At 34.0% G+C, this 13,371-nt stretch overlaps 3 protein-coding genes and 1 non-coding gene across 4 annotated transcripts in view; 2 read left to right on the plus strand and 2 right to left on the minus strand.

Annotated features, from left to right (window-relative positions):
- Positions 1–340: 340 nt before the first annotated feature.
- Positions 341–431, minus strand: LOC132700227 (U6atac minor spliceosomal RNA). The gene has a single exon (XR_009618614.1). It is a non-coding gene; the product is annotated as a U6atac minor spliceosomal RNA (small nuclear RNA).
- A 451-nt stretch (positions 432–882) lies between these two features.
- On the plus strand, positions 883–1,808 carry LOC132699281 (charged multivesicular body protein 2b-B). Its single transcript, XM_060665913.1, has 3 exons — positions 883–1,012; positions 1,070–1,459; positions 1,517–1,808. The coding sequence occupies exons 1-3, from the start codon at positions 979–981 to the stop codon at positions 1,723–1,725; spliced, it is 633 nt and encodes a 210-aa protein (XP_060521896.1). The 5' UTR covers positions 883–978; the 3' UTR covers positions 1,726–1,808.
- Positions 1,809–1,893: 85 nt separating this feature from the next.
- Positions 1,894–3,490, minus strand: LOC132699280 (uncharacterized). The gene has a single exon (XM_060665912.1). The coding sequence runs from the start codon at positions 3,423–3,425 to the stop codon at positions 2,139–2,141; it is 1,287 nt and encodes a 428-aa protein (XP_060521895.1). The 5' UTR covers positions 3,426–3,490; the 3' UTR covers positions 1,894–2,138.
- A 442-nt stretch (positions 3,491–3,932) lies between these two features.
- LOC132700207 (uncharacterized) overlaps positions 3,933–13,371 on the plus strand; it is a 49,075-nt gene continuing 39,636 nt past the window's right edge. Inside the window, exon 1 of the mRNA XM_060667399.1 lies at positions 3,933–4,043. The gene's annotated coding sequence lies outside the window, so the exon portion shown is untranslated. The remainder of the gene's footprint in view (positions 4,044–13,371) is intronic.

A 13,371-nucleotide genomic window follows, 5' to 3' on the forward strand; every position in this document is an offset into this window, starting at 1 on the left:
TAAATGCCTGTCTGGCACATAAATTAAATGTCAGAGTCCCCGCGAAGGATATGCGTTTTATTAAAAAGTCCACATGCATTATTGGAGGTGTTTGTCAAGCGATGGGTGGTAGCGGTTCAATTTGGACGGACCTCCCGCTTTCTCTCTTGCAACCTGGGCCATGATTAATTCGTACAACAGCCGATCTCAAAATTATTACAAACTTGGTCATCTACGACGTTCGAATTTCAAAACGCTGCGATTTTATGTGGTGCTGAGGAACCCATAAATTACTAAGAAAAATGCTCAAACGCGAAAATTAAGCTGAAAAGTAATCAATTGAATCAACTTGTCATTTAAAAAAAAATGTTGGTTAAGTGTGCCTTAACCATATGTGTGTTATTCCATCCTTGTCTAGGGGAGTGCTAACCGTCTCTCCTTTCATACAACACAAAATAATTGTGAAAGGCACCGGTATTTAACACAAACCGGTGTCGGATCAAAACAGTGTGACGTTGAGTAAGCGCCATCTGTTGCGAGATTGGTATAAACATTTACTTAACAATTAACTTAACTAACCAACGCTCCATGAAATACTGCGCGAGCTCTATATTTCAACGCCGCATCATCTAGTGCCTGATAGTTAAGTTTGACGATCACAGGATACGTTATTTCGAATAAATTGCTTTAGTTAGAAAATGAGATAAAATGAATATTTGCAGTTGCAGTTGATATTAATATCACTCAAATTTATCTTTAAATCCTCTATCGATTTCAAATACCATAAAATACATTTTAGTAGTTGCTTCAGCCCCTCACTAGCACCATCTACACAGTGGTAGAAGAATCAGACCCGAAAAGAATACTCTAGTTAATTTCTTCGTCCGAAAATGACTTAAGCAACAGAAATAAACAAAAATATGATTATGACTCATTTTTTGAGGTTAATAAAGCAAACCCGTTAATTGCAATCGAAATTTTTGGAGCAACTTGATCGATATGTTTAATTTTTGGTCCAAACCAGATCCCAAAGGTAAATATCTTCCCGAAACATTCGCCATGTAGAATTTTGATTCTTTGTGCATTACAGAAGAGCAAAAGGAAAACGACAGACAACTAAGAAAAGCCAACAGAGACATTGAGAGGGATCGGCTCAAGCTCGAAAGGGATGAAAAAAAATTGGAGTTAGAAATCAGGAAACTTGCCAAAGAAGGCAACAACGAAGGATGTCGGTTGTTGGCCAAGCAACTGGTACAGCTCAGAAAACAGAAAAACCGTTCCTATGCAGCTAGTAGCAAAATCACTGGAATTCAATTCCAGAACAAGGCTATGGGGGCGAATCAAAAATTAGCTGAATCAATGGGTGTTGCGGGCAAATCTATGGCAAATATGAACAAATTGATGAGGCCTGAACAGATTGCAGCAACTGTTAATGCATTCTCCAGGGAAAATATGAAAATGGAGATGACTGATGAAATGAGTGAGTTGATCTGTCTTTGTAATTTGTAATGTATCTGACTTATTTTATTATTATTAGTTAATGATACATTGGATGAGATGCTGACGGAATCAGGAGATGAAGAGGAGAGTGACAACATTGTAACACAAGTTTTGGATGAAATTGGTATAGAAATAAGTGGAAAAATGTCTGGTGCTCCTTTACCTGAATCAGGAAAAATAGGTGAAAAATCCAAAGCTCTTACAGATGATGAGATTGAAGCACAATTAGCCAAACTTAAGGGGTGATTTTTTATACACATCATTTTTAATGTTATATATCAATTAATTTTTGTTTCTTTATTGTTATATTTAAATTAATAAAATATTGCAATGTTGATTTTTCTATTTCATAAAAAATGATACAAATTTCTGAATTTCTTATTTTTATTATTAATAATAAAATAAATAAATTGAAACTACCTTGGCACTTAATAACTAAAAAACATTTAAAAAAATTAAAACCAATTAATATTCTGAGTAAACTTATTTCACTAAGTAAACAGCAAAGATTGATACAATCACATTTGTATTTGACAATCGGAATGTAAATTTCTAGCTTTCCTAACTTAGTGTTCCTAGACTAAAAAATTGCGAGCAGTTTGAGATTACACCACTTTTCAGACAAACAACTACATTAAGAGACTACTCAAAAATATATTTCAATTGACACCCGAGTCAGGGGTGCCCTGCCTGCTTCTTAAATTATACTTTTTTGAGCCATCATGAACGAATCTCTTTGAGTAATTCAGTCCCAAATTTCTGAAGCTGCCTTTTGAATCCTCACTGCTGTCCTCTTCAAGCCTTCTATATAAAAATTTATTACTAAATTTCGAGACACTCCTCTCCTTGTGATCTCTAGGAAATGACTCGTTAACAAACTCCAAATTGGCATTGTGTAAATTACCACTTATGCTCAAACTTTCCAAAGCTCGTAAAATTTTATTGTTCTGATCTCTTATCTTTAACAAGAGTTTAACATTTTCTTGGAATGAGTCAGTGTACATTATAGCTTTGTAAATAATAACAAAGGCCCCCAGAAATGTAAAAGCATACCTTGAATACCAAACAAACCTGTAGATGGTACTGTATAAGACATTAGTGTCATATTCGTTTTGATTTTTACTGAAAATTGCGCAAATCATCCGTTCCACACACAAATTTAAAAATAACAAAATAAACAATGGAAACCGGGCAGCTGCGGTCCTCTGTGAGGAGGTCAACATAAATACCATAAACAGAGCAGTCATATTAAAGATGATAGTATCTATCCATGACACTTCACCCACTATCCAAGTCTGCAAATTAGTAACACTCCGGGTCAGCAGATTTAAAATCTCTTGGTGCATTTGTGTAGCAACATAAATGTCCTCCATAACATGTTCCAAGAATTTCCCCTGTTTTAGCATCCTATCCTGAAGCTCCAAACTCTCGCGCTGTACTTTGATTAAGTCCTCTTGGTTTTGAGTAGATACTTCCAACTGTTTACCCACTCGCAAAGTGTTTTCTGCTATAGCCTCGTGCCAAATTTGGCCCCTCAGGAACCAACAGATGTTCTGTGTATGTGTATAAAACTCGGTATAAACATTAAACGCCCTGTCCGACATACTATTTATACAGATACTTCTCAAGTTTGCTTTCTTGTCAAACTCACAGTTGTATGTTTCATGACCTGACATTTGAAGGAAACAATTTGTTATGTGTAAAGCTATATCGCTCTGGGTATCTTCCGACAAATAACGACAGCCCTCGTTTATGTGTTCTAAAGCAGCCTTCCAACAGGAACCGTATTTAGGCAAACTACCACGTTCTTTGATCATCTGATAATGGGCTCGGCCTTGTTCTGTCATTTCTTTATTTCCCTCGCCGTAGACATAAATAAAATCCTCGAACGCCACCGCGCATACTATAGAGTACACCAAAACGGCATGCAGAATCGCTAGCGACATATTTAAAAGTTGTTTACGGCGGAATTAATAACATAACGATTGTTTACATTTAGTTGGGTTATGTATGTGACGTAATTTTACAGAATAAATTTTGGTCAGTCGCTGTCGCCCCACAGATTCCGATTTCGCACAAATCACGTAACTGCATTTCCGGTATAAATTGAAAAATAAAACTGAAACCAATAAAGTATTCCTGTATCTAGGGCGAGTTTATAAAAAACGTCATTCTAGAATCTTTTGCTAACGAAAGAGGGAAGGAAAAATTATTTCGCTGCCATAAATACCTCGGTATCGGAATATATTGACTAATCCGACCTAGAGGTTTACTTGTCCTCGTTTTTTTTTTAATATTATCCAGACATCTTCGATTTGTTTATTATTCCGATTTTTTTCGCACTTTTTAAAATCTAGGATACGACTTTTGGCTAACATCCAACGACAGATAATCGCAAAGGAGCCAACGTCCGCGAAAAAAACTTTCAGTTTTAAAATCGGTTCGCGATCGTCCAGTGCGGCTGGCGGGGTTTTTGAAATTCGCCGTGTTCTCACGAGTTCTATTGATCTGGTAGATCCATGAGAGTTTTGATTTCCTCGTAGCATGACTGAGATATCACTCAGGTAAGTTTTGAATAGATATAGCCGAGGGAAAAATCAGATTAAAACACAAAAAAAAGTTTTATCAGTTTTATCAGTTATAACTATCCGGAAGGGTTATATCGACTGCCAAATAACAAAAAATATGTTTCTAATAATGCGACCCAGTAATCTCAATTACGAACCAGTCGAAAAAAAAAAAACAATATAATATAAATAACAAAAAAACGGTTTTAAATTAGAAATGTATTCAGGGTGTCCCATCCAATTTCAACTGAACGAAAGTGCAATAATATAAAACAATATAAATTTAATTTTGAAAAGATAAATTAGGTCTCTTTATAGAATTGTATTTTTCTATTCAAACATACAACAGAATGAAATTAAAAAAAAAGGCAAACATTTTTCTTTTTTTTTTGCAAAATGGCAAACATTTAAAAGGAGCAATTAAGTTTATCTATAGCACATGTTGTGCAAAATGTGTTTAGAATATATAATAGAATTCAAGTGTAGGTATTTCGAAAAGAAAAATCTCTTACAGATTTATGTGGCGTCCTGCATACATGAAAATAATTTTAGGTTATTCCTGTGATGAAACTGTGCAACTTTCTAATTCAATTTTTATTTCTATGGCTTCCAAAATAGCAACCGTCGGTGCACTACTGCGACACCCTCTCTCTGTATATAGTATCAGAGGGTGAACTTTATTTGTTATTACTGCTGTAATTTTTGTTAGACACGCCTCCAATCGAAAAAACCGTGAAAATATCACCAAAATCTTCATTTTTAATTCATTTCAAAAACTAGGACTGTCAGACTATTCGATGAAGATTGAAACTAGTAATGGCCCAACATTAGAATCACGGGGTACTTCGCAAGTCGCGGAAGACTGGGATTCTTTATAAATTGCCGATAAATATTATATTATGAGATAAGAATATTCAATTTTATACACAAGCCGAGTATCTGAGTAAAATGTAGTAATTAGGACCGAGATTTATCTTCTCTCTGTCTTTCTCCACCCATGACGTATAATCGTCAAGCTTGCTTATTGGGCAATAAGATGGACATAATCCCGTGACTTTGGTAGCGATAAAAGAAGGTCGTTTATTTTTGCAAAATCGTATCTGGACGGTGTGTGATTGATGTCTGCCCACGCGATTCCCGATTATTTTTATGCCAGACAATAAAAAATCGCGTTCACGTTCAATTACAGCTCTCTAATAATAAAACCGAAATGGCAAACTTAACGCCTGGAAACAGACATTTGCCCGGGTTCAATCACCTATAGCGTTGCTTATGTTGTTGACCACTGTACCTATTTTTTCGTCGAAGTAAATGGATTTTTAAAATAGCTTCACGTACGAGGACACACCGACAAGTTTTTTCGATGGATTTTCGCACACACAGACTACTAAGGTCAGTTTCTCTTTCTATGGAATATATATACGGTCAACCTTAACCACAGTTTGGCAAATAACGATAGAATCAATTTTATTGATAATAGTCAGCATTTTTGAAAACACTATATTTTATTATAAAAGTGATTTGCACTAGTGTGATTGTTACCTAATGAATGAATGAATGAAACATTTTGGTATCGACAGGTGCCACAGGAAAATTAGGCAAAAGTCAATTATGGAAGGCAAAGGGCAATATTATTCCCAACTTTTATTATGGTGTTCAATTTATTATGCCTTTGAAAAAAAAATCTTCTGGGAACAATAATAATACAGCACTAAAAGTGTAACTTTTTTTGTAACGTATTAACAATTTAATAGAAAGTTTTCATCGGATTCAGTTGAACAATTTGTGTTATTTTTGTGTGTGTGTCTTTTTTTTGTTTTGTGCTCGATTTATATCTGTATATGTATAAATTTTTGTACCAAATTAATTGTTCCATGCTGGGTTAACAGCTCAGCTGAACTTCGCCGAGCTTAAAATAAAGGCGGTTTTATTTATTTGTTTTATTTTTCAGTATATGAACATCAATACAAATATCAAAATATTTTTATAATTTTCTTGCCGATATATTACAAATTACGATTTAATTTGATCATATTCCTATTTTTATATGTGTTCAATTTTAATATATGTTTCACATTTGAAACACATTTTAACTTAGATTTAATTCCAACAAATTATTTATATCGATAAAAGATAAAAATAATCTGTGAGAGATTATGCATCTCAAGGCTTGCAAAATTTCACCGTTCCCTTTAAAATGATAAATAGTACAAAAAAAATCGGGTATTTAAAGAAAAAAAAACAATAGAAACACTATTTTGTGTTCACTAAGACAACCTCGTTTTAATAATTAAAAGAAAACCCAACAAATTAACGCATTTGAAAGACTCAACTAAAAACAAATGGAAATATTAAAATATCTAATAAAATATTTTGATTACGTGTCCTATTAATAATAGTTCTCGCGGCACGATGTATAACATAAGATAATTATGATCCACCTTAATTCTAATTTTAGTCTATAAAACGTAAGACGCAAATTTATGGATTTTACGGCCGATATCCAGGACCGATTAAACGCCAGGCCTTGGATATCGAAAATAAAAAGATATAATTTTGGAAACTTTATTTTTACGGCCCGCTGGAACAGTTGTTCGGCGGATTATCCGCCTTCCCCCACCACTCCTGCGCGCACGCGAAAAATTATTAAAATAATGACATTACGCGCTGGACAACTGGATGGCGTTACGCAAATCCTACCGGCAGATCATCACTATTTATATTTAAACGCGCCAAAATGAGATCTTGCATATCCACTGGAGCCAAATTTTCGTAATAGAACTCGAAATAATTAACTTCCCCATCCTAGAAAGTTTGTCCTTTAGAGCATATCCAGAAAAAATAAATAGCAATAACATAAAGCAAGACAACGTATCGATCAAGTCAAAATTTCAATAGGCTTATAGCTCTCTTGTTCTGCCCTTTAAGAAAAGCCTAAAGAAACTTTTTATGCTACACAATGGCATTATATTATTATATTATCACTTCCACCTTTTGCACTTGGAGTATGCAACCAATCATACGTTTACGTATTTGCGTACATGATTTACCATATCCGCTTGTGATTCAACTTCAACCACTTTGCTGTCGATTTCGGGTTGAATTTGAACCAATCAAGATTGTTTGCAAATATGATGTTATAACAAATCTGCACGCAACTTCTTTTTGAATTTATAACCCCAAAATCGATTGCGTACTACTTAAAATCGATTTTTTGGCTTATTGGCTATCTTCTGTAAAAAAGCTGAATATATACTACAAAGAGCAATAAATATGCAAGCGAGCATTGGATGTTTTTATTGAATTAGTGCTAAATTAATGTTAACTAAATGCTAAATCGGTTGTTCGCTGTGTATAAAGGTATTCAAAATATTCTGGAATAGGCGCAGTGATTTTTTGTTTTAAGTTATTTGCAGAGTAGGGCTAAAATTAGGACAAGACAAGAATATGTAATGCGTCAAGGTATATAAATGAAAAACAAACAAACAATGCCATAATTAGTTATGTAGATGATACGGTGCTACTATGTAAGGCAGATTCTTTTGATTGAAGAGGATATCGCAATTCTCAAAAACTAGTACCGACACAACAAACTGACTCTAAATTTTGATAAAACCAAATATATAAATTTCTCGTCATATAAAAATCATCTGTGGGTAACTTAACAGTAAATGTTAATATTATTATTCCTGGAACGTATTTTATAAAATACCATAGACAGCTTGCTTAGGTGGGATTTATATACCGCAATGGTAGTTTATAAATTCAGAGGGTTACTGTTTAAAGTTTACTACTTAATGGACTTCATAACAATCCAACAATTAAAAACTCTGTCCTTAAGAGAAACGCCCGTGTCACACGGAATCCTGGGCTGCGAAAAACCATCTTAAAAATCTTAAGAGACTCTGCAATTTTTTTTTTAAATAATGTTTTGCGAATTAAAATTATACTCAACAAATTTGCTATTTCAGAAGAGTTGGGTGTTGGATGTACGGCAGCTGTATTGTCTGTCCCAATAAAATGATATAAAAAAAGATAAAATTCTATGAAATTATAATCTGCATATGTACAATAACAGAAAGAGTACTATGTATCCCACTGCTACTTAAAAAAACTCCCGGATAACGTTCTTATAAACGTTATGCACCCAGACTGTAGATCATACTACCCGCATATATACAAGAAACTCAAAATTTTAAACCATTTAATTAGAAAACAAGACGATGCATAATTGAGACCGATCGACAGCTTTTAAATATTCTTATTGACCTGAAGTACGTAAAATAGATAGGTCCAAATTTATATCAGTACCAAAGCACAACCCTCGTCTCTGAGCTCTGATTGTATCTGTTACGCTATTTTTTTTTATACCTAGTGATTCCACTCACAGGCTTTTCAAAATGCTTTCGTGTATATCCTAACGTTTATCTTTCGTTCCCGAAGCTTTATATTATATCTTGTAAAATATAGTATGAAGTTGCCTATTTTATATATTCTAATCCAATGTTATTTGTATTATGACTGTGCTGTTCAAGTGTGTTCTGTGGTAAATTGTAACCAATGAATACACGTAGGTAGGTGATTACTTTAATGATACGACTAAGAACCCATGACGATTATTATTCTAATCTGTAATCAATTAATATACCTAGATGTATATTATTTATTATTTTATTATTATTATTATTATTATTATTATTATCCAATTAATTTTCACGGTATAGGTATTTTATTTTTTTAACACCAGGGGTTCACTAGTTAACCAGGAACACACCGTGTTCCCTAGAACTCTTCTTAAAATGTCGGCATTTCCCGTTAGTGCCGTGGACTGAAGCTGTATGATGTTATGTTTTCCGTCAATTGTGCGAAGCTATCTTTCAAAATTCTTTGTGTTGTGTCCCAGTTGCGCCAATTACAATGGGGACAATTTGGGTCTTAATATTCCACATTCTACCTATTTCGATGGCTAGGATCCTGTATTTAAGTAATTTTTCGGCTTCTTTCGCCACAACATTGTCATCGGCCGGAATTGCAACGTCAACTATCATACACAAGTTGTTGCGTCTATCTTTAATAACAATATCCGGTTAGTTTGCTGTTATTTGCCTATCTGTTGGAATTTGTTGATTACACAGCATTGTAACATCTTCCTTGCTTGTGACCTGCTCGGCTCTGTGATCACACCAGTTTCTGGTGGTGTTAATATTAAAATTTTGGCATATTTTGAAGTGCAACAGTTTAGCCACATTATCATGTCTCTTTATATACTCATTTTTTGCTAGTATAGGGCAGCCAGAGAGGATATGATTCACTGTTTCATCGTAGTTATTTTTCTTTTCTGTTTTTCTTTCGTATCAGCTAGTTTAGTTATCGATTTTGTCTTAGGCAGTTCTTTGCCATATACTCTTCGTAGATTTACGTATTTGTCTGTTGTTCTTCTGATTAGATATTCTTAAGTATAGCCGACTTGACAGCCGCTTCTATTTGCAACAGGCCTTAGCCCCCTTGCTTCCTGGATACATATAATATGAGTATGTCGGCTCTTGGGTGTTGCATTCCGTACATATTAAGAAGTTTTCTTTTTCCTCTATCTAGAGTTCGTATTTCCTCTAATCTAAAATCAATAATTCTAAAGCTAAATTGAAGAACGGGTAAGGCGAACTGCCCTATGGCACTGATTTTATTTTTGCTGTAATTATTATTATGTAAAGTTGTATAAGAAATTACAAAAGTAAACAATTTTTATGTAATTTATACACATACATCGACTAATATTCTCTGGTGACAAAAGGAACTTATAAGCAAGATAGGCTTATTAATCCATAATCGCTATGAGTAAAGTCTAACTAACTAACCAAAACTAAACCAAAACTAACTGATACGAATTAATGAAAGACCCGGGCAAGCTGTAAGAATGAAATATGGCCGAACAGGTCTGTACATTGCTTAGAATTTAATTATTGGGGGTTTTGTTAGGAAAGATACTAAACAATATTTATTTATTTATGTATGTATTTATGTTACAATCTAAAATAAATTTTCAAATTATTTTTATTACCTACTTAAATTACTTAAAATTATTCACATAACATACCAGTATCACTATCACTATCATCGCCTGTTCTAATTATTATTTGCAATATGGATATACGATTGTTCTGCTTTTTCTATATGTTTGACAGAATTTGCCCAACTTTGTGTGTGGACCTATCTTAAAAACTTCGGTTTCTATAAGTTTGAGGACATTGGAGTTAACACGGGGAAAAACATTGCTACGACGAATGGCAGATTTCAGTTGGTGACCAATATGTTCAATGGGATTAAATATACAGTAGTAAGGTGGAAGCCTTAAAACTGTATGCCCTAGATTTTTAGCATAATTATCACAGACGTATTCCTTTTGTAGGTTCAAGCTTTGTATAACCTCAATTAATTGCTTTTTGGTATAATCTTCGTGAAAATAAAACTCGTTATTATATATGTAGTTTTGGATCGTTGCTTTTGTATCACATGAGGAAGGGGTTTTAGTCAACTGTCTACTGTGATAACTTGCATTGTCCATTACAACGACGCTATTAGGAGGAATGTTTGTTTTGAAACCAACTTTCAAATAAATCAGCGGTGGTGTCTTCATGGTAATCCGGAGAAGAATCTTTGATATTTTTCGCAGACAGAGAAAATCCATTTGAAATCCAACCATTTTTAGAGCCGGCATGCAAAATACCTCTTTTTGATGGCGGATTTGTTTTACACTTACCAACCCTTTTCCGGGGTATCGTAAGTGTCGAACCAGGTTTTATTCAAGTAAATAATTGGCCTTTGTTGTTCTTTGAATTCTAAAAGAATCCATTAAAATATGCCTTTTGTCAATTTTTTTAAATCTAAAACCCAAGTGTTGAATACACTTCCATAAGGTAGTTCTGCCACATTTAACACTGGTTTCATCTTTTTCAAGCCTCCTAATTAAGATATCTAATGTAGACACGCTTTGTTCCTCGTATCACTGGTAAATTTTACGCCGTATTATATCTTGATCACTTTCATCTACACTCAGCATCGCTCCTTTTTTTCCTCGCTGAAATGGGATTATTCACAATTTTCCATACAATTGATATTGGAATTTTCGTCAATGTGGCCTTTTCTTCTAAACATGCTTGCTTGCTGGCACCACGTTCAATGAGAGTCAAATAAACATTGTTTATAACTTCCTTAGTCTCAATAGAATAGTGTTTTCTACATTTGGGCGGGAGCATCTCCTGAGATACACTAGACTCGCACATATTTTGCATAATTCGCACACGATTCAACACGCGCTGTATTACACACGAAATAAGAATGATTACTAATAAACTTAAACTAAGTAGTATACCAAACCAAAGAATATTAAACACAGGTAGGTATAAAATTATTTTCTATTACGGACCACAATTTTACCTGAATTTAAATTCCGAAACTTTAGGTAATAATCTTGTTGCATTGGATGTTAATGACCACCCTTGAATAATCCTATTCAAAAGCAATTGGTCACATTCTTATATCTATGAACAGACCATATACTAGTTATTTTTCTAAGCAGTCTTAATTTCACAAATTCGGTACTTCGTACGGACCGAGCATGCGGATTCCTAAAATCCACCGGGCCGCGATGACGTAATGACAACACTGTTAACCCTTATGGCGATTTGGAGAAATCCATTTGGCGGGTTTTAATGTCGATTTGTTTAGGCGACGTCACTTTTATGCGGGGTATAATATTGCATTTGGTATGACTTAAGTTCCTGAAAGACCAATAAAAATGTATAAACAGCCGTAATATTTACGCTGCGGTCGCAAGAATGATTCACGACACTGGTGATTTAGAGTGCGTTATTGTCGTTCTTGAAATTTCGTCTCCGACACTTTGGCTATGGTAATTTTTCTAATTTGGGATTTTTGATTCCGTCTAACCCAACATACAAGAGTTTTGCAATAACTACTTCGAACTTGCTTGAAAATATTTCAGCGATTAATTGGCGATTGCGTTCGACCCAACATTTGGTCAGCGCCATCGCCTAAATTCCGACGTCAGAATGTTACTTTTACTACTCTCGGAAAGCGTGAGATGAGTAACGCACCTACTCACGGCGACAGAGATTATGTAGAAGAAAGTGAGCCCGTATAATTTATAGATTGCTTGTCGGTTTTACCAGCAGGATGCTGAAGAGAAAGTTTCGGTAACTCAAGATTGGTTTGCACATATTTTGGTTGTGCAACTTCATTTCTATTATAATGCATATAACAATTTGATAATGCAGTGGCCTAAGCAGGGTAAAATTTAATGAGCGCCACTCCTTCATACATTATTTTCTTTCCAAACATTGACTTTCACACACTTTCCCAGAAAATTTAATGGCGACAAAATACTACCGAATAAATGGCACATTCGATCAAATGAAGTTACCACACATGCGCATATTAAATGTTCAATTGGACATTATGTACGAAAATAGCATAACCATCAGTTGCATCAATGTAATTACGATCTCTAATGGTAACATGGATTAAATAATTGGAATTCAGATAGTAGACGGAAAGAATTTCTTTTGCTCTTGGTATTCTCGGAATGCAGTTCACCGAAAAAAACTGTTTTTATTTGATTAGTACCAAATTAGCACCTATCAAAACTCGCAATCAAAGGCAAACGTTTAAGAAAAGTAGAAACGAAACTTACGATGTGATTTTTGATTCATCCTAATTTTTATGAATCTTCCCGCACCGAATTCAAAGCATCAGAACAAAGAAAAAAAATGGAACACTGAAAGATGAGACGAAACGGATTTTTCTCAGAAATTCGTATGTGCGTCCGACATACCGATCGCTGGCTCATCGAAAAATAATTCATATCTGCGCAAATGTACAGTGTGGTTATTTTAGTAAGCCACTACACAACTAAAATACTAATAATGCCAAAAGTTGGTGCACTTGCCATAATCATGTTAGGTGCTCTTAAAATTTTTTGCAAGCCAAACACCATACAAGGTAGAAAAAAAAATAAAAATTGTACAAGAGTTCCCTTAGATAAAAAAATTTTTTATTCGAAAAATATTAATAATTTCCCTAATTTTTTTGTAATTTTAAATTCTGTCGCAAATTATATCTCATTTGTAAAATTAATGAAGATTTTTAAAATTTTGAACGAAACACAAATTTTATGTTTGTTGCAACCATATTTAATAACACTTAAAAAAATTATAAAAAAATTTTTTAAGCCACCAAAGTATTACTAATTAGAATAGGCACATTAAGAAATCGTCATTGAAATAGCAAATTTTTTTATATTAATTAA

Source organism: Cylas formicarius, unplaced genomic scaffold, assembly GCF_029955315.1.
Source record: "Cylas formicarius isolate icCylForm1 unplaced genomic scaffold, icCylForm1.1 PGA_scaffold_3__17_contigs__length_32017465, whole genome shotgun sequence".
In the NCBI taxonomy this organism is placed as follows: domain Eukaryota; kingdom Metazoa; phylum Arthropoda; class Insecta; order Coleoptera; family Brentidae; genus Cylas; species Cylas formicarius.